Source organism: Hyperolius riggenbachi, chromosome 9, assembly GCF_040937935.1.
Source record: "Hyperolius riggenbachi isolate aHypRig1 chromosome 9, aHypRig1.pri, whole genome shotgun sequence".
NCBI lineage: Eukaryota > Metazoa > Chordata > Amphibia > Anura > Hyperoliidae > Hyperolius > Hyperolius riggenbachi.
Window position 1 is genome coordinate 136,644,458 of NC_090654.1, and position 21,371 is coordinate 136,665,828.

The following is a 21,371-nucleotide window of genomic DNA, read 5'->3' on the forward strand; positions in this document are numbered from 1 at the left end:
GCGCTTCCTGGTTGGGGCAGGGCTAGCCGCCGCAGCCTTGCCCCACGCGCATCTGTCAGCGCGTATCTCCGCCTCTCCCCCGCCCCTCTCAGTCTTCCTTCACTGAGAGGGGCGGGGGAGAGGCGGCGATGCACCGCTGACAGACGCGACTGGAGGCAGGGCTGCAGCCGTTAGCTCTGCCTCCAGGAAGCAATAAATCACGACCAAATCTGCGACCAAGTGTCGCAGTGGTCGTTTTGGGGGTGAAGGGACCCCGTTAAGCCGCGCTATAGCGGCGGTTCAGCAGGGGCACACGTGCCCCAGCTATTTATGAGCTCTGAAGCGAGATTTATTCTCGCTTCAGAGTCTCTTTAAAAAGGGCTTACCAGCCATCAACAACCCTTTTTATAAGGTTGTTGAAAAACAGTGATCATTCAGAATCGGGATCTCATCTATCCATCAGTACTAGGGAACCACTTCCACAAACAACCAAGTCACAGCAAATGTTCCCAGTCTCCTCTTTCCAACCAATAATACACTCTGTAGATTTCATAAAAGGCTTCACAAGCAACACTAAGGATGAAAAAAAAAAATACACTTACATAACGGGTCCCATATCCCCCGATACCCCAACCAGTAGAGCACGCTCTATCAGGTAAGATAGCATGCCGCTGGCCTCCAACCAGACACAGTTTCGCACAAGCATCATCATGGTTGTCACTGCATTCCAATAACCTAATAATGTTGGTTGTTAGTGGCTGGTGAGCATCTTATTGCTTAAAGGGACTCCGAGCAGTGCAGATACTATGGAAAGATGCATATCATTTTAAAGCTCTCTTTCTCCTCTTTCCAATGATATATAAACCGCCGCTCCATTCAGCAGAAAAAGTCTCCCTGTGTAATACAATGTAACTATGGAAAGATGGATATCATTATAAAACTCTCTTTCTCCTCTTTCTGACGACCCCTAAATCGTTGTCCTACGCCTTTTAGTTTTCTCTATTTTCGGGATCGAAATCGCGGCCACGGCAATTTCAATCGAGAAAATAGTGAAAACTAAAAGGCGTAGGGTGGAAGTTTATATATCATTGGAAAGAGGAGAAAGAGAGCTTTAAAATGATATGCATCTTTCCATAGTTTCTGCACTGCTCGGAGTCCCTTTAAGGTGTGGGACACAACACTGGATTGTTGAACACCTGGGTGGATGTAGATTTGTAAGCACTGGGATACTAACTGTATACGACCTGTGGGAAGGAGAGCGAGTTAGGAATGTCATTTTCAGTCTTTCCAAATATTTAATAAAGTGTTTAAACCATACATAGAACTATAGATAAGAGATTCCTTTAGTAAGCCAAAATACCATTTAATAATAAGTATTCACATTAAGAGACTGTATGCTCAATACAGCGGGGTGGAATTAATTCAGTACTTTGAAGTTTCCATACCAGAAAAGTATTTGATTGGTGCAGAATCAGCACTATTGCACTTCACAGAAAGATGCCCAATATACAGCAGGCAATGGTAAACCGAAGCACCCTGTATTCCAACGGCAGCATGTAGTCAAAATGTCAATTTCCTGGCTTTACTCTTGCAGACAAAAATCTGCCGAGACATAAAAACTTTCTTTTAATACTTTTTTTTTTTTTTGAGTGTGAAATGCAGGGTTAAATAGTTTCGAATGAACGAATGCAAGAAAAAAGTGGAATGCTTTAATCTGTAGAAAACTACAAATAATGATGAGGTTGTATTATCTAATTAGAGGCAATGGGTGACGTGTAGCTAGTAGAAAACAGTGCATTTGGCACCCTATATAGGGTGCGTAACTTGTTAAGTCCACAATGCCAACAATTTCAACCACTCTATTTACACTCCATGTACAAATTGCATCACTTGACCATTCCAAAACTCCAGAATGATTTCCAGGCTGAGATATGAAGAGGTAGCACCAGCTGAAAAAAAATTCAAGGAAGACGACCAGAAGACATGTCAAGGACAAAGCTTCATTGCTGCAGTCGCTATTTGTCTCCTGTTGAGAAGTGACTAAGACTCAAACTACACCTAGCTGGAACCTGGAGGCAGCAAGTGTCCCCAACTAAAATAGTCTACAGACAATATGTTGGACTGCAATGAGCTTAGAAGATAACAAGCTCTGGTTGTGATTTCTAAAATAAATCCGTAATCTGTCATTTGTCAATGCTTTTGCCTAGGAAGTGTGACATTGCATGGGATGATATGAGTCATGTTCATCCTTTTCTTCATAGGCCTCTCTTCTGTCCTTTTGTCCCTGGTCCTCTTGTGGATCATAGTCAGTCAAGCAGACTTCTTCACTGTTCTCAGGTATGTCCGGCTTTGATTTTGATGGAAAGATTTCTTGAAATTCTTTAAGACGCTCAGCAGGAATCCAGCCAGGTTGGGGAAGGTTAACCTGAAACGTGACCCAGTTGTTAGGAATTCACATACTGATTCTCACAGCAATCATGTTCATTAATGTAAATGATTAGTATTACTAATGAACACTAATGGAACTGTTTCAATTTCAGTAATCCATTGCGTAGACCTATGCTTACTTTAACTGATAATTGCTAAACCACATATAGACATTTACAGGTATAGGGTTTGATGTGCAACCAGGCTTTGACAATGCTACATCTGCACACCACACTATACTGCCTTACTCCACGCACACACCTACTGCAGACAGTCAACATCCTCTGGATGTTACAGGTTTACAACTGCCCTCAATAATGTAATCTGCTTATGTGTGCACAGGCCAGGGAGTTTCCATTAATGTTCATAGAATACAGTTTGGAGGGCAATAAATTGCCCACACAGTTTACCAATACTCAAAAGAATTATGAGTTTAGATTTAGGGCACGAGGTGCTGGGTACTTTCTGGTCATAAAATAAGGGTCCTACAACACCCACCGGACGCATCCAGAAAGCACAAAAAATAAATAAATAAATAAATAAAAAAGAGAGAAAATGGAGTTTGGCCCATAAAAAGGATACACGGAACTAGTATTCTGTGCGCCAAAAATCGTGATGCTTGAAATTACAATTGGAATGGTTCAAGTTTAGGTTTAGTTGGGCTTTAAAGCTTTAGTTTAGACACAGGATTTCTATATGCTGTAATGGTAGATAACATTTTATATGCTGCAATAGAAGATTATTTTAAATTAAGATGTTTTTGCAAAATAAAGTAAAATACAAGTGCACCTCCTAATCTACTTCTCCATACTTTTCCAGTGGTTTGAGGAAATTTGTCAAGAGATTTCAGAGTCTATTTTCTGAGGGGAAAAGGGGGGTGTGTAGCTGTCACAGAATTCAGCTCAACTTTTAATTCAGGACATACTTCTAGTTTTAGGGCTAGGGCATAGTTCATTTACAGGCAGGTATTGGAAGGTTGGGGTCCTTTCATATTGCATCAGTTGTGTTGCAGAAAAAAAAAAATGTTAACCCTTTGCACGTTCACATGCAAATGTACAAACAAATGTATTCACAGGAATCAACCATCCAGGCCCCACTGCTATCCCTAAAGCTAAGTTAAAAGCCGGTGTCTTGATTACAAAAGAAAGCATTCCCTTACGTAGTCACCTACACTGCACAGAAGTACCCAGGTAGTTGTAGATGTCCTAACTCAGGCTCTATAACATGCATAGTGCATGCAAACATTCATTGCATCAAACCTATCTAAAGAGATTAGGAGCACATATCCTAACATCCTCTCCTGGGACAGATAGTGCATCTAACTAAATTCACAAGGGAGCCAACGAAAAATATATTCATGTCCACTATGCACACACCAGCAAAAGGTACATACACACGGCGGATGTTCGCAAATGACTGGTCGTTTGGACGTCAAATCGGGTGTGTACAGTCCGTCGTTCAGCTGATAAGACTGGACTTGAGCGATCCCACGCTGACCACTCCGCTCCCCGCCGCTGTCCGTCTCCGTATTCAGGCCGACCGCGGGGTCAGCTTTACTGCGGTTTCACAAAGCGGCGCTGTCAATCATGGCCACGTGGGCCGCGGCGAACTGTGCAGGTGGCCATGATTGACAGTGACCCCACAGTCGGCCTGAATACGGAGAGCGAGACAGCGGCGGGGAGCGGTGCGGTCGGCGTGGGACAGTCGGCTGCAAGGGGCTGGAGAAAGCCCCAAGTGAGTAAAGCTCATTTTGACTATTTTAGCCTGGCAACTCCTTTAACCACTTACCGACCGCCCACTGCACAGGGGCGGCCTGAAAGTGGATCCCACAAGGACCGCCGCATGTACAAATGGCGGCGGTCCTTGTATGGGCATGGGCGGAACGATCGCGTCATCCGTGACGCGATCCTCCGCCGGGGATCGATAGCCGGACATTTAGCCTCCAACTCGCCGGCCAATTAGCAGCGCCGGCGAGCGGAGGAATATAAAATTCCGCCTATCAACGCGTATAAGGCACTTTGTTAGGTAAACAAAGTGCCTTATACATGCTTCCTCCTCGCCTCGTGGTCTCATTGTTCCAGAGACCACCAGCGAGGAGGAAGCCATTGTAAGTTTACACGACACATTTTTTTTTCCCTAGACCCCTGATCTCCCACCCCAGCCTTCAGACCCCCCCCCCCTGATCACCCCAGCAGACCCCTGCCAGCACCCTTCTAACCCCCCCCCCCACCCACCCGCCACTAACTATCGACACTATCCCTCAGATTAGGTCCCTAACTGCCTCCTAATCAACCCTGATCCCCCCCCCCCTTTAGATCACCCCCAGACCCCATCCCAGACTACCCCCCTGTATACAGCTACATTACCCCCTGATCCCCCTCTGATCACCTGTCCATCACCCCTCAGCACCCCCACCCATCAGAGCAGACCCCAACTGCTCCGCGGGGGCAACCGGTCACCTGCCCAGACCCTCGATTGCCCTCAGACCCCCCTCCTGATTACATCCCCTGCGCATTGTTTACATCTGTCCTCCCCAGCAATCACTAACTGATCTTCGATCAGTAACCCCGTGTCTGCCTCATCAGACCAGGACTCAGTCTGCCCCGTGCAGGCTCCTGATCAACCCCCCACCCCCTCAAATCGCCCTCAGACCCCCCCCTCCCCCCTAATCACCGTCCGAGTGCATTGTATTTGACTGTGCTGTGATTGTATTTGATTGTGCTGCAATTGTATTCGATTGTGCTGCAATTGTATTTGATTGTCCCGTGATTGTTTGATTGTCTCTGAGACCCCACTTCCCACCAACCCCCACCCCACCACCACCCCCCATCACCTTCCGAGTGCATCAGATTTGATTGTGCGGTGATTAGATTTGAATGTGCTGTAATTGTATTTGATTGTCCCGTGATCGGCTTTGATTTTCCCGTGATTGTTTGATTGCCTCTGAGACTCCACTCGCCACCATCCCCAATACCTCTAAAATACTCCCTTTTGCTAGGTAGGTGCTCTTTTTTTCTGGGTAGTCTCGGAGGAAAACCCCATAAACTTAGCAGTCCACAATGGCAAGAAGGGGGATTTCCGATGAGGAGGTATACAGGTACATGGACCAGTCGGATGAGAGCGTTTGGGAAGACTCATCCGACGAATAATCCGGGTCCGAATTTGAACCTGTGGAAAGCAGTGGTTCTCTGACCGAAAGTGATGACGAGGTTTTGGTCCCGGCTAGAGCCAGGCGTATCAGACCCCATGTTGTTAGACCGCAGGTGGCGCAGGATCCGCCTCAAGGGCAGCAGGGTGGTGCTAGCGCTGATTAGCGTTTTCTTGGTGAGGCAGGCACCAGCAGCATCTCCTGGACTTAGTACCAGTACTTCTGTAGACCCTGGTGAAGTGGTGAGCGCCAGGCATGGAAGTTGAAACTGGTACGGTGGCACGTGCAGTAGTACCCCTGTCGCAGCCACCAAGAAGAAGACGGGCCCGTAGTACCCATAGACTCCCAGAGGTGCTGGCACATCCAGATTGGCAATCCCCTGATTTCGCCGCACCCGTAGTGCCCCCTTTCACCGCCCAGTCTGGAGTCCAGGTGGCGACAGCTCATCTAGGAACAACCCTAGACTTTTTGCAGCTGCTCATCACCCAAGTTCTCTTGGACTTAATTGTGGTTGAGACCAACTGTAAAGCCACACAATTCATCACCGAGCACCCGGAGAGCAGCTATGCCCAGCCTTTCCGGTGGAAACCAGTCCAAGTTTCCGACATTAAAATCTTTTTGGCCCTTATCCTTCACTTGGGACTAATGAAACAGAATGTATTGCGGTCGTATTGGTCTACGAACCCAGTACATCATGTTCCCTTGTACCCTGCTGCCATGTCCAGGACACGATTTGAGTCCATGCTGTGCTTCCTGCACTTCAACAACGACAAAACCTGTAATGAAAAGGGCCACCCTGCTTATGACCGGCTCCACAAAATTCGGCCCCTCATAGACCACCTGTCAGCAACATTTGCAGATGCTTATACCCCTGAACAGAACATCTGCATAGACGAGTCCCTCTTACGCTTTACCGGGCGCCTTGCCATCAAACAGTACATCCCAAGCAAGTGCGCCCGGTATGGGGTGAAACTGTATAAGCTTTGTGAAAGGGCCACAGGCTATACATCTTATTTTAGGGTCTATGAGGGAAAAGACTCAAAATTGGAGCCGGTCGGATGCCCTGATTACCTGGGGAGCAGTGGAAAGGTTGTGTGGGACTTGGTGTCACCCTTGTTCCAGAAGGGGTACCATCTTTATGTGGACAACTATTACACAAGTGTGGCCCTCTATCAGCACTTAAAGTTAGAAGGAATCCGATGCTGTGGCACTGCGCGGCCTAGTCGCCAGGGCTTCCCCCAACGGCTCGTTACCACCAGACTTGAACGGGGGCAGAGGGCCGCCTTGCGTACTGACGACCTGCTCGCGGTGAAATGGAGGGACAAGAGGGACGTTTACTTTCTGTCCACCATTCACACAGACACGACAGTCCAAATTCAACGGGCAACTGAGGTCATTGAATAGCTCCTTGTCGTCCACGAATATAATGTCAACATGGGAGAGGTGGACTTCAATGACCAGAGATTAGCGCCCTATTTAATTTCCCGGAAAACAAGACGCTGGTATAATAAAGTGTCTTTTTATCTGATTCAATTGGCAGTTTACAACAGCTTTGTTCTCTACAGTAAGGCTAGGAGAGCTGGATCTTTCCTTCAATTTCAGGAACAGATCATTCTGGACCGCCTGTATCCAGGAGGTGCCATGACCCCCCCCCCCCCCCCCCCCCCCAGATGCAACTAGCCGACTGCATGGAAGGCATTACGCCTATCAGCTTCCGAGTGCCCCACGTCAACGCATCCGAAGAAAACGTCGTGTCTGCAGCAGTGCTAGAAGGACTGACACCAGTTTTTATTGTCCCAAATGTCCTGACCAGCCTGGCCGACTGACCATCCGATTATTGTAATTGAATTGGATGAAAATCATTGTCGCCAAGTGCATGCCCGAACGACAAAGCGACCAATTTTGGGACAGAAACTGGTAGCTTTGTCTATCGCGCATGCTGCAAGTTGTCGAACCGAAGTTGTTTGGTCAGGTGCACGCGGTACGGTGGCGACTTCCGGAACGGACGATGAAACCCATGCCGCAATGTATAAATATGCCCCCCGCGTTATGCGCTGACGTCAGACACTATGCACCAGTAGCGCGTACAGAAAACCGCCCGGAGGTTACGGGACACCTCACGGAGGCTGCAACAGGACAGGTAACGTATAAATGCACACACTGTGGACGCGGCAGCACATTTATACATTTGCAGGAAGCAGCGGTGCGGACGTGGCGGCTCAGGCAATTCCCTGAAGATTTCATGCTGAAATCGGATGGGAAACTGCTTGTAGTATATGGGCAGAATTGACAAGAGACAAATTTATCTCTAATCAGATGCGATTAGAGATAAATTTGTCTGTCGATTCTGCCCATAATCGTCAGGTGTATGGCTACCTTAAAGCGGTTTAACACCCAGCATTACAACTTTGCTTTAAAAGATTGCTTACAGCTTACAACCTTTTATGCCAGATTTTTTTTTAAGCAGAAATTCACTGAATGGGTTAAACATGACATTTTAGTGTTGGATTCAACTAGGAATCCGCATCCGTTCTTATCTTTTAGTTACAAATGTATCTTTATTTGTTATACAAATAGACCTTTGAAAAGCCTGCCAGGGAAGCCCTCTTTGTTCTCTCAGAGCAGTGTGTGTTTGTTACATTGTAGATAGATACATTTGTAACTAAACAAAGAAGCACGGAGGAGGATTTCTAGCTAAATGCAGCACTAAAATGTCATGTTTAATCCATTCAGTGAATTTCTGCTAAAAAAAAAATCTGGCATAATAGTTTATAAGCTGTAAGCAATCTTTTAAAGCAAAGTTGAAATGCTGGGTGTTAGACCACTTTAACAGTCCTACTCAAACAACAAATAGCAGAGCACCCACTTCCCTGTCAGCTTTAGGCTGCTCCCCAACTACACTACATCTAGTGGTAATGCCCCCCCCCCCCCTGCACTGCATCCTGGGAGACGCAGTACATTAATGTTATTACAGGAGATGTAGACTCAATCTACTACATCTCCCAGCATGCATTGCGGTGGCCGGGGTGACTCTTCAACTGCTGCAGCTTGAGTTGCAAGGAATAGACACTGCGTCCAGGCTCATATAAATAATTTTCAGATTTAATGGTGCACATACATACACACACACACACACAATCTTGATCCTCCATGTAGTATGGGGCCAATCAAAATGTGTATATGTGTGTGTGTGTGTGTGTGTGTGTGTGTGTGTGTGTGTGTGTGTGTGTGTGTGTGTGTGTGTGTGTGTGTGTGTGTGTGTGTGTGTGTGTGTGTGTGTGTGTGTGTGTGTGTGTGTATATATATATCTCAAAGAGCAATTACTTTTGTTAGAACCCTTATTTGTTAATGATGAGCTACTGGCTTAATGAAGGTGCTTGGTAGATCTTCCTGTGCAAACGCGTGTAGGCTTGAGAAGAAACATTATGTACCAAAATTAACTGTCTTGTAACAACGTGGATACAAGTGTGTGCCAGGAGGTGGACGAGGCTTTGGCATTGTGCGGCGGTAATGACTATGAGCAAATTGAGTAGGTAATGTGTCATACTACATGGGAGATGTAAAATTGGGAGATAATTGGCGAATCCAAATCGGATTTGTATATATACCCTAAGCTAGCTTTCCTTCATTACAGTAGCTCAACAGCAAAATAAACAGTAATTCATTAAGAAAATCAGAATTGCTTTTAAGCAGGGAGAACAAATATACCATATATTCACACCTTCTCAAGACTTACCAATCTAAATCAAAGTTAATTGGAGCAGATTTATCACAAAAAACAAAACAAAACAACAACAACAACGCAAAGCATTAATAGTTTCACTTTTGCAATAGATTTCCTTGCATTTTGCATGCACTTGTGTTGATAAATCTGCCCCATTGTCTTGTACCGGTCTGATAATAAAGGCCAGTATTTAAATATTCTCGTCATATGCAGCAAACACATACCTCTGTGTGCTAGATGGCTGTGGATGCAGCTACACTGTCTATAGATCTTGTCCCATGTGGCATGTGCTTCTCTGCCTCCTCCCTCCAGTTTTAGAGAAAATGCCAGAACATTCTCTAGCTCTTGTCCTATCAAATATCCCCAGTCACTAACAGACAGAGCTCTCCTATCACACCTTTTCTTCTAACAGCACACCCCAGTGATTTCTTGCCATCTATGAAAAACACATCTTCAATCTCACACTGGCATGTTCCCAGTTATATGCACTAGAATAGGGAAAGTGGAGGTCTCAGCTTGAGAGCAGGAAGCAGTCTGCTGGCATTAAAGATAAGCAGCAAACAAGTCAGCAAGAAAGTATCCCAGCATTCATCACAGATTGTGGGAAGGCAAAAGATACAGAATTGTCTTGTGCTTGCTTTGACTACCCCAGACCTGAAGCTCGCTACCTGATCCTCGAATCAATTCGGGTACCCACACCAGACTCGAATTTCAGGTAACCTGCGGGTACCGACCCGATGCAGGCCTCTACCTTAGACAAATGACATCTGCAAGAGCTAATTGGCATGAGGCGTCAGCCAACTGTATTCCAATCAATGAGATGAGAGGTGTTGGTTACAGCTCCCCTGCTCTATAAAAAAAAAACACCAGTTTTGGGTTTGCTTTTCCCAAGAAGCATTGCCTGATGAATGATGCCTTACACAAAAGAGCTCTCAGAAGACCTACGATTAAGAATTGTTGACTTGCATAAAGCTGGAAAGTGTTATAAAAGTATCTCCAAAAGCCTTACTGTTCATCAGTACACGGTAAGACAAAATGGTCTATAAATTAAGAAAGTTCAACACTGCTGCTAATCTCCCTAGGAGTGGCGGTCGTGTAAAGAAGACTGCAAGAGCACAGTGCAGAATGCTCAATGGGTGAAGAAGAATCCTAGAGTCAACAAAACAATTTACCACAGGTGTCTGCTTAAAGGGAAGGTCCAAGCAAAATAAAAAAATGAGTTTCACTTACCTGGGGCTTCTACCAGCTCCATGCAGCCATCCTGTGCCCTTGTAGTCACTCACTGCTGCTCCAGTCCCCCGCTGGCAGCTTGCTGACCTCGGAGGTCGGCGGGTCGCATTGCGTACATTTTTACGCATTCCCGCCAGTGCAGGAACATTAAAACATACATTTTTACGCGTTAGTGGTTCAATGCGTAAAAATTTACGCATTGATTCTCTAACGCGTAAAAAAGTATGTGTTAATGTTCCTGCACTAGCGGGAATGCGTAAAAATGTACGCAATGCGACCCACCGACCTCCGAGGTCGGCATGCTGCCAGCGGGGGACTGGAGCAGCAGTGAGTGACTACAAGGGCACAGGATAGCTGCATGGGGCTGGTAGAAGCCCCAGGTAAGTGAAACTCATTTTTTTTATTTTGCTTGGGCCTTCCCTTTAAAATCACATATAAAAAAAACTATTATGCTCTGCTAAGTTTAACTCCCCAAAACCCCATTGAAATAGGTAATCAATGTGGTGACCAGCCTAAACTAAACTAATCACAGTCAGCTGTGTCATTCACACTGCATACAACCTAATGGGTCCTTCAACTCCCGGGAGTCAACCCTGCATTGCATTGCTTAGACTGGCATATATCCATGTGTAATGATCAATTTAGTGTATGCAGTTCATCCGGAGTGAAACACTACGATGGCTGCTTGAAGTCACTCTCATAAGATCCTGTGTAATCTTATCTCGCAGCAATATGGTGCACAAAAGCCTCTCACAAGCATCTCCATCAAGACATTAATGAGTTGGCTGTTAACACAGTTCACAAACACCTCATGTGCAGTGATGACTCAATGGCAAATTGTTTTGTTTGATACTGATAAGTACCACTGAGTGGCTCCCATTATGGTTGATAAAGAGTATTACACAATTGATTAATCACTTGTGCACTTGATACAATTCACTGCAAGAATCCTAGAGCAGTGCTCTCCCCGCTTGGCATGAAAAAAATAGCCGGGTGGGGTGCAAGGAGGGGAATACAGGGCCGGTGCAACTCTGCTTACAGCATAAGAGAAGGATAAGGAGGTGAGCTGATAGCCCTGTACTCACTAAAATTAGCTGGGTGGAGTACCCGGCTAAAAGAGCCTGGGGAGAACACTGTAGAGTGTCAGCTACTTACAAAAGTTTCTGGCATATGCCAACATCCCTGTTAGCGAATCTACGATACGTAAAACACTAAACAAGAATGGATTTCATGGGAGGATACCACAGAGGAAGCCACTGCTGTCCCAAAAAGCCCAGCTTACCTTGGGTAATGTCTTTTCCAGTAGTCCGAGTCACAGCACCCCTCCTATGAGACTTGTCTCCCTCCCAAACTTTGGACAGGAAGCTAGAAGATACAAATTTGCATAACAGGCAGGCAGGAGCAGTATCGAAAGGCGTTACTCACAAGAGGTATTCAGTAATAAAAAAAAGACACGGACACCATATGCTGCTGAAATGATTACTTTAATTATCCCCTCTATTGGGGTGGGCCGGAGGGGTGCTGTCACTCGGACTACTGGAAAAGACATTACCCAAGGTAAGCTGGGCTTTCCCAGAACGTCCTCCTGACAGCACCCCTCCTATGAGACGATAAACAAATACAATAAACTAGGGATAGACTACTGCCTGTAACACTTTTCTTCCAAATGACAGATCAGTATTGGCTAAAAAATTTAGTCTATAATGTTTAATAAACGTATTTTGACTGGACCTGGTGGCCGCTCTGCAAATCTGCTCTATCGAGGCGCCTGCCCTCTCTGCCCAAGATGTTGATACACTTCTTGTGGAGTGAGCTTTAATTGAGGTCGGTAATGGTTTCCCCTGAGCCTGATAAGCCGTGGTAATAGTCTGTCTGATCCATCTTGCAATTGACGTTTTAGATGCTTGCCTCCCCTCAAATTTTCCCGCAAACAGGCACCAACAAGGTATCTGATCTTCTCCAGGACCTAGTCCTTTCCAGATAATGAAGGATACACCTAACATCCAGGCAATGACGCTTTTTCTCTTTCTCATTAGTTGGCTTATCACAGAATGATGGAAGAAAGATTTCCTGAGACCGGTGAAACTTTGAAGTCACCTTAGGAAGGAAAGCAGAGTCAGGACGTAGGGTGATCCTATCCTCAGAGATGGTACAATAAGGTTGCTTAATGGATAAAGCCTGAAGTTCGCTGACTCTTCTGGCCGAGGTGATTGCCAGAAGAAAGGCCGTCTTTAATGTCAGAAATTTATCAGGAATCTGATCCAAAGGTTCAAAGGGATGTTCACAAAGACTTTGTAATACCACATTCAAGTCCCAAGGAGGAACCCTAGATACTATCACCGGCCTAAGTCGCTTAATTCCCTGAAAAAAAAAAAGAAGAAGAAACTCCTCCTGAGCTAATCTTCTTTCTAAATATACGCTCAAAGCTGCCGTCTGAACTTTAAGAGTGCTGGTACCTAACCCCATCTGAAAACCATCCTGCAGGAATTCCAGAGCTGAGGCGGAAAGCATAGAATCCTTATCCTTCTTTATACACCAGTCACAGTAGATTTTCCATGCCTTCTGATAAATCTGCCTTGTGACTTTTTTGCGAGATTGTATTAATGTTTTAGAGAGTCGATCCGAAAAACCTTTTGACTTCAGGATCCCCCACTCAATTTCCATGCTGAAAGGTGAAGTCATCTGAAGTCCGGGTGAAGAACTGGTCCCTGTGACAACAAATCTGTTCTGTCTGGTAACATTATTGGCTGACACATCGCTAATTTCTGTAACAGAGCAAACCACGGTGTCTTTGGCCAGAACGGTGTTATCAGAATTAGATGCGCTCTGTTCTGAATAATCTTGTTCAGCACCCTTGGTATCAGAGCTATTATGGGAAAGCATACATCAGATCCAACTGCCACTTTATCGAGGAAGCGTCTACTCTCCAAATAAACCCTAGATATTCCATAGACTGGCTGGGCACTAACGTAGACTTTGACTAGTTAATTAACCAGCCCAATGACTGTAGGCTATCAATGCATATTTCAACCTGATCCTTTACTGACTGCAACAAATCACCCCAAATTAATAAATCATCCAGATAAGCAATGATATTAATGGACCTACACCTCAAAACTGCTAATACTTCCGCCATCACTTTCGTAAACAGCCAAGGCGATGAAGCTAGCCCAAAAGGTAATGCATTAAATTGGAAATGTCTTACCTCTTCTTGAAGGTGAATTGCAAATCTTAGGAACTGCTGGGACTCTAGATGAACCGGTACATGCAGGTAGGCATCTTTGAGGTCTAGTGAAGCTAGAAAACAGTCTTTTTGCAACAGGGTTATTACAGAACTCACATTGTCCATTCGAAACTCTCTGTATTTTACAGCCTTGTTCAACCCCTTTAAATTTAGAATAAACCTGAAGGCTCCCTGTGGTTCTTTTATCAGAAAAACTGGGGAGTAGAACCCTTGGCCCTTCTGGCAGGCTGGTACTTCTCGGATCACTCTTTTCTCCAGAAGGGAAGAAATATCTTCTTGTAGTGCATTTCTTTTGTCTGCTGACACTGGCTGAGGAGTTACCATATACTTCTGGGGTGGGGGATACTCGAATTCTATTTTGTACCCTTCCAACACTATTCTCAAGAGCCATTGATTTGTGAACTGCTGGCACCATGTTTCGTAGTAGTGGGAAAGCCTTCCCCCCTACTGGAATACTGGCGTCATTGCTTATTGGGTTGGATGGACCGGGGAAAAAGTCTTCCTCTTCTGGCTTCTATTTGGAATCCGCTTCTTTTTTGGTGGGATCTTAGTCTCAGGCTCTCTGATGCCACTGCGAGCTGAACTCTTGTACTGAAATGATCTCTTTCTGGTAGGAACATTTTTCTTATAATCTGAGGTTCTCTCTAGCGTCTGATCTAGCTTTGAACCAAATAACAGCTCATCTTCACAGGGTAACCCACACAACTTGGATCGAGACGAATTGTCCCCTTGCCATGTTTTCACCCATATTCCCCTTCTTGCAGAGCCAAAGGGGTCAAAGATTTCCGTTCACCTTTTATACTCATAGTATTCTGCATAGCAGACAACAAGTCTCATTAAGCTTGGTGAAAAAGCAAACTTCTGAGGCACCTCTGGGTTCTCCTCCTCCCCAGAAATCTCCTCCCCTGATGAGGTGAGATAGGAGCCTGAAGGGCTTCCTCTGGCTGACTAAGCCCATCATTCACCGGTACTGGTAAAGGAGCAGGGACAGTATCCGTAGAAGTAGAAGGAACTGCAGATTCTGCAATTGCTGAATCTTTTATCTCCTTAATGGCTGAAGCCATTTCAGACCGCATCCATCCCATTAAGTCTTTAAAGAGGAACTGTAACATAAAAATATCCCCTGGGGGGTACTCACCTCGGGTGGGGGAAGCCTCCGGATCCTAATGAGGCTTCCCACGCCGTCCTCCATCCGTCAGGGGTCTCGCTGCAGCCCTCCGTGGAGTCCGGGCAGCGGTGACGTCATTATTTACCTTCCTGGCTCCTGCGCAGGCGCTCTGACGGCTGTCGGCTCCGAACTACACGGAAATACCCGATCGCCGTCGGGTCCGCTCTACTGCGCAGGCGCAAGTTTCCTGCGCCTGCGCAGTAGAGCGGACCCGAATGAGATCGGGTATTTCCGTGTAGTTCGGAATGGAAAGCCGCCACAGCGCCCCCGCTGGAGCCAGCAAAGGTAAATATTGAAATGACAGTCGGCACAGTCGCCGGCTGTTCGGAGGGCTGCGGAGAGACCCCCGTGGGACAGAGGACGGCGTGGGAAGCCTCATTAGGATCCGGAGGCTTCCCCCACCCGAGGTGAGTACCCCCCAGGGGATGTTTTGAATGTTACAGAGTCTCTTTAAACACAACAGGCGATTCCTCTTTTACCACCTTTTCTCTACAAGACTGGCAAAGTTTTTTTCATAGAGGAAGAATAGAAACGAGAATTGCACATAACACAGCGTTTCTCAGTTCTGCCAGAAGATTGTCCACCTAGCCCTGGCTGAGATGCAGATTTGTCTTTGTCTTTATCACTCTTTGGGGCTTTGGGCTACAAAGAAAAAATTAAGACGGACTGTCAGCCCTCCAATTTGGACATACTATAATACAATACATATCCCTCAAAAGCAGGACCAGTTACTGCTTACCAGAGAGGGGATAGCGCCAGACTCCAGAGGAAAAGGGCCTACAGCGTCCTCCATGATCACCGACAGCAATGGTGATCATGGCTACTATTCAACTATATATACCCCTGAGAAAATTACCTGCAGCTGAAGTCAATCTCTCCCTCTGCGGCCTCTGCCGCTTTCTCATCAGCTGGCGCGTCATGCGGGACGCATACGCATGACGTCACTTCCGCCAGGAACTTCCGGTTCGCGCTCCTGCCGCCAATAAAGCTTCCGCATCTTCAGGAGAAGCCTCCTCCACGGTGTGCGCTAGACAAGCCGAGTCCCCTGCTCAGCCTCCATTATGCCCGCGCTGCACTCTGCACTTGCCGCCCGACATAGTAGCACTTGGAGACCTCTCAAAAGCGTCCCGTCCGGGACAGGAAAAACAACTGAATACCTCGTGAGGAACACCTTTATATACTGCTCCTGCCTGCCTGTTATGCAAATGTGTATCTTCTAGCTTCCTATCCAAAGTTTGGGAGGGAGACAAGTCTCATAGGAGGGGTGCTGTCAGGAGGACGTTCTGGGAAAAATAAATAAAATTACTGCACGTTTAAAGTTTGCAAAAGAGCACCTGGATGTTCCACAGCAGTACTGGCAAAACATTTTGTGGACAGATAAAACCAAAATTGAGTTGTTTGGAAAAAAAACACAACTTTATGTGTGGAGAAAAAAGGCAACATCAAAACCTCATCCAACAGTGAAGTATTGTGGTGAGGGCATCATAGTTTGGGGCTGCTTTGCTGCATCAGGCCCTGGACAAATTGCTAGCATTGAAGGAAAAATGAATTCCCAAGTTTATCAAGACATTTTGCAGGAGAACTTAACGCCATCTGTCCACCAGCTGAAGCTCAGCAGAAGATGGATGTTGCAACAGGACAACAACCCACAGCATAGAAGTAAATCAACAACAGAATGGCTTAAGCAGAAGAAAATACACCTTCTGGAGTGGCTCAGTCAGCACCCTGACCTAGACCCGACTGAGATGCTGTGGCATGACGTCAAGAAAGCAATTTACAACAGACATCCCAAGAAAATTGCTGAACTGAAACAGTTCTGTAAAGAGGAATGGTCAATAGATGATCTGCAACAATAGAAAAAGTTTGGTTAAAGTTACTGCTGCCAAATGAGGTTCAACCGGTTATTAAATCCAAGGGTTCACATACCTTTTCCCACCTGTACTGTGAAGGTTTACATGGTGTGTTCAATAAAAACATGGAAACATTTAATTATTTGTGTGGTCTTAGTTTAAGCAGACTAATTGTCTATTGATGTAACTTGGATGAAGAAGATCAGATCACATTTTATGACCAATTTGAGCAAAAATCCATATTATTCCAAAGGGTTCACATACTTTTTCTTGCAACTGTATTTGTAGGACTTCAATTCTGAATACCTGGAATTGGATGATGAGATTCCCCTTTTCAAAAGGGTCACGATAAATGGGCATCCCCTCTTTTGGAATACACTTTTTAGCACCGGGTCTGATCACTGTGCCTAAAGTAAAAACACATGCAAATAGGATGGATTTAATCTTAAAACAAATTAAAGAAGAAAAATAAACTAAATAAATTAATAAATATAACAGAATATCACCTTTCAGTAATTTGCTCTAGACAAAAAAAAAAAAAAAAAATCTTAAAAGGGTACCTGAGGTGACATGTATGTACAGTGTCAAACTAAATTATTAAAAAAAAATAAATAAATAAAAAGTAGAAATGACATGTACATAAGTATTCACAGCCTTTGCTCAATACTTTGTTTATGCACCTTTGGCAGCAATTACAGCCTCAAGTCCTTTTGAATATGGTGCAACAAGCTTGGCACACCTACCCTTGGCCAGTTTAACCAATTCCTCTGTGCAGCACCTCTCAAGCTCCATCAGGTTGGATGGGAAGCATTGGTGCCCAGCCATTTTACGATTGCTTTAGAGACATTCAATCAGAATCAAGTCTAGGCTCCGGCTGGGCCACTCAAGGACATTCCCAGAGTTGTCCTGAAGTCAGTTTGTTGTCATGTCGAGTCTGAGTTCATACTCTGTACATTGCTGCAGAAATCTTTTCCTTTATCTTGACTAGTCTACTAGTTCCTGCTTCTGAAAAATATCCCCGGAGTACAATGCTACACTGTAGGGATGGTATTGGCCTAGTCTGCACCAAATATGACACCTGGCATTCAATCTTTGTCTTATCAGACCAGAAAATTTAGTTTCTAAGGCTGCATTTCCACTTGTTCGGTGCGAATCGCCGCGGTAAAAATTCGCATGCGGAATTGAATTTCGCATGCGGGTCTATGCGAATTTCCATGCGAATTCGCATGGAGGACGATGTATGCGAAATTAGCCATGGCAGTGCCGTTGTGATTTTCCATTGTTTCTATGCGAATTTGCATACCCAAACCGCATTGTATGCGATTCGCATAGCGGTATGCAAATTCTGATGGCTCTGCTATGCGAATTTTTTCTGCACAGAAAAACGCAAAGGAATCCTGACAAGTGGAAACAGTCCCATTCACTTGTATTGCTATGCGACTTTGCATGAGAAAAACGCATGAGAATTCGCGATATTGGAAATGGGCCCTAACGGTCTAACTTCAGGTGCCTTTTGGCAAACTCCAGACAGGCTGCCACATGCCTTTTACTAAGGAGTGGCTTTCGTCTGGCCACTCTACCATACAGGCCTGATTCGTGGATTGCTGCAGAGGTGATTGACCTTCTGGAAGGTTCTCCCCTCTCTACGGAGGACCTCTGGAGCTCTGACAGAGTAACCATTGGGTTCTTGGTCACCACAATGTATCCTGGAGTGGTCACTCTACCCAGGCTTCACACACCTGGTCCGCCGGTGCTCTTTCCCTCAGTGGGTCACCACTCCACTTAAAGATTCACACGTACAAAAGACGAAGGGGGCACTCAATTGGCGTAAATAAACGTTAGTTTATCTAAAATCGGTGCAGAACACGACATGTTTTGGGTTTTCCCCCTTCCTCAGGTGTACAAACAACAATGACACACAGCAGCCTTATATAATACAGTGCACTACACCCATACTAGGAGGACCCTCCCCCTTTGGTCAGCTGACCTAGGTGAGCCTCAATCCATCATCAACCCCTCAGGGTAAGTCCAATAAATCTTTCTGGGCGCTACATAACTAAGAGGTCTACCCACATAAACACTTCAAAACATAAGTGCCAGCATACATCCAGTAATATCACTGTACACAATCAGCTTAATCCAAGATTTGCCAAAACACAGTCCCAGGGGGCCGTTTTGCACCCTTTTTACCACCCACCGTAGATTAATTATCATCAGGACCTGTGTCGTTGTGTGGCTGTGTGTCATTGATGTTTGTACACCTGAGGAAGGGGGAAACCCCCAAAACCTGTTGTGTTCTGCAACGATTTAGATAAACAAACGTTTATTTACGCCAATTGAGTGCCTCCTTCGTCTTTTGTTCGTGTGGTTCTTGGTCACCACCCTGACTAAAGCCGTTCTCCCCCGATCGCTCAGTTTAGATGGCCAGCCAGCTCTAGGAAGAGTCCTGGGGGTTTTGAACTTTTCGCTTATGGATGACTAGCTGGACGCCCGGCGTTGCCCGGGTATGGATTTGTCTAGTGTTGGCCCCACCCCCTTTTCCTAACCCTAACACACAATTACTTAATTACTTAATGACCAAGTTTGTGAGCTTTGCGGTCTTTGGCATCAATAATTTACATTGAAATAAAATAAATCTGATTCGCTGTGGCTCCACCCCTTTTCTGAATTTGAACCTAAATCACCCAATGGCCAAGTGTACCAGGTACAGGTGATTAACAGTGCAAGAGGCTTGTGCCATTAACAGTGCAAGAATGGCAGCAATTAAATATTCCCCTTAAAAATCAATAGGTGGATTTTGATTGGCTTTTGTACGCTCTACCCACCTTTCTGAATATTAATCCCAGTCACCCAGTGACCAACTGTGCAAAGTTTGAGAACCCTACCATTAACGGTGTAAGAATGGCTGCAGTTTACATTTTCCCAATGAAATTTTTATTTTTCTCCACCCACTGATTTCCTGGCATTGTTCGGGTATGTATTAGGCTGGTGTTGGCTCCGCCTACTTTTTCTAACCCTAACACACAATTACTCAATGACCAAGTTTGTGCGCTTTGCGGTCTTTGGCATCAATCATTTGCATTGAGATTAAACAAATCTGATTGGCTGTTTGTGGCTCCACCCCTTTGTCTAAATTTGAACCCCAGTCACCCAATGACCAACTGTACCAGGTTTAAGGCTTGTGCCATTAACAGTGCAAGAATGGCAGCAACTACATATTCCCCTTCAAAATCAATAGGTGAATTTTGATTTTCTTTTGTAGGCTCCACCCACTTTTCTAAATATTTATCCCCAGTCACCCAGTGACCAACTGTGCAAAGTTTGAGAACCCTACCAGTAACAGTTTAAGAATGGCTGCAGTTTACATTTTCTCAGTGAAATGTGTATTTGTCTCCGCCCACTGATGACCCGGTATTGGCCGATTATGTATTTGGCTGGTGTTGGCTGCGCCCACATTTCCTAACCTTAACACACAATTACTCAATGACCAAGTTTGTGAGCTTTGCTGTTTTTGGCATCCATAACCTGCATTAAAATGAAACAAATAAGATTGTCTGTTTGTGGCTCCACCCCCTTTTATCAATTTAAACCCCAATCACCCAATGATCAACTGTACCAGGTTTAAGGCTTGTGTCATTAACAGTGCAAGAATGGCAGAAATGAAATACTCCCCTGAAAAATCAATAGGTTATTTTTGATTGGCTTGTAGGCTCCACCCACTTTTCTGAATATTAATCCCAGTCACCCAGTAGTTAACTGCAAAGTTTGAGAACCCTACCATTAATAGTGTAAAAATGGCTGCAGTTTACATTTTCCCAGTAAAATTTGTATTTGTCTCCATCCACTTATGACCCCGTGTTGCCCGCTTATGTATTTGGCTGGTGTTGGCTGTGCCTACTTTTCTAACCCTCACACACATCACTCAATTACCAAGTTTGTGAGCTTTGCGGTGTTTGGCATCAATAATTTGCATTGGAATGAAACAAATCTAATTGGCTGTTTGTGGCTCCACCCCCCCCTTTTTTAGATTTGTTTCATTCCAATGCAAATTATTGATGCCAAACACCGCAAAGCTCACAAACTTGGTAATTGAGTAATTGATGTGTGCGAGGGTTAGAAAAGTAGGCACAGCCAACACCAGCCAAATACATAAGCGGGCAACACGGGTTCATAAGTGGGTGGAGACAAATACAAATTTTGCTGGGAAAATGTAAACTGCAGCCATTTTTACACTATTAATGGTAGGGTTCTCAAACTTTGCACAGTTAATTACTGGGTGACTGGGATTAATATTCAGAAAAGTGGGTGGAGCCTACAAGCCAATCAAAAATAACCTATTGATTTTTCAGGGAAATATTTCATTGCTGCCATTCTTGCACTGTTAATGACACAAGCCTTAAACCTGGTACAGTTGATCATTGGGTAACTGGGGTTTAAATTGATAAAAGGGGATGGAGCCACAAACAGACAATCTTATTTGTTTCATTTTAATGCAGGTTATGGATGCCAAAAACAGCAAAGCTCACAAACTTGGTCATTGAGTAATTGAGTAATTGTGTGTTAAGGTTAGGAAAAGTGGGCACAGCCAACACCAGCCAAAT

The 21,371-nt window shown here is 45.1% G+C and overlaps 1 protein-coding gene across 4 annotated transcripts in view; it reads right to left on the reverse strand.

The window, feature by feature from the left end:
* Positions 1-1,321: 1,321 nt before the first annotated feature.
* Positions 1,322-21,371, reverse strand: part of LOC137532724 (dnaJ homolog subfamily A member 1-like) — a 51,673-nt gene continuing 31,623 nt past the window's right edge. For all 4 annotated transcript variants that reach the window (XM_068253562.1, XM_068253563.1, XM_068253565.1 and 1 more), the window contains 2 exons: positions 17,077-17,177; positions 1,322-2,404 (listed from right to left, as the gene is read on the reverse strand). In XM_068253562.1, coding sequence (XP_068109663.1) covers positions 2,183-2,404; positions 17,077-17,177 — 323 coding nt within the window. In that variant the 3' untranslated portion in view covers positions 1,322-2,182. The remainder of the gene's footprint in view (positions 2,405-17,076; positions 17,178-21,371) is intronic.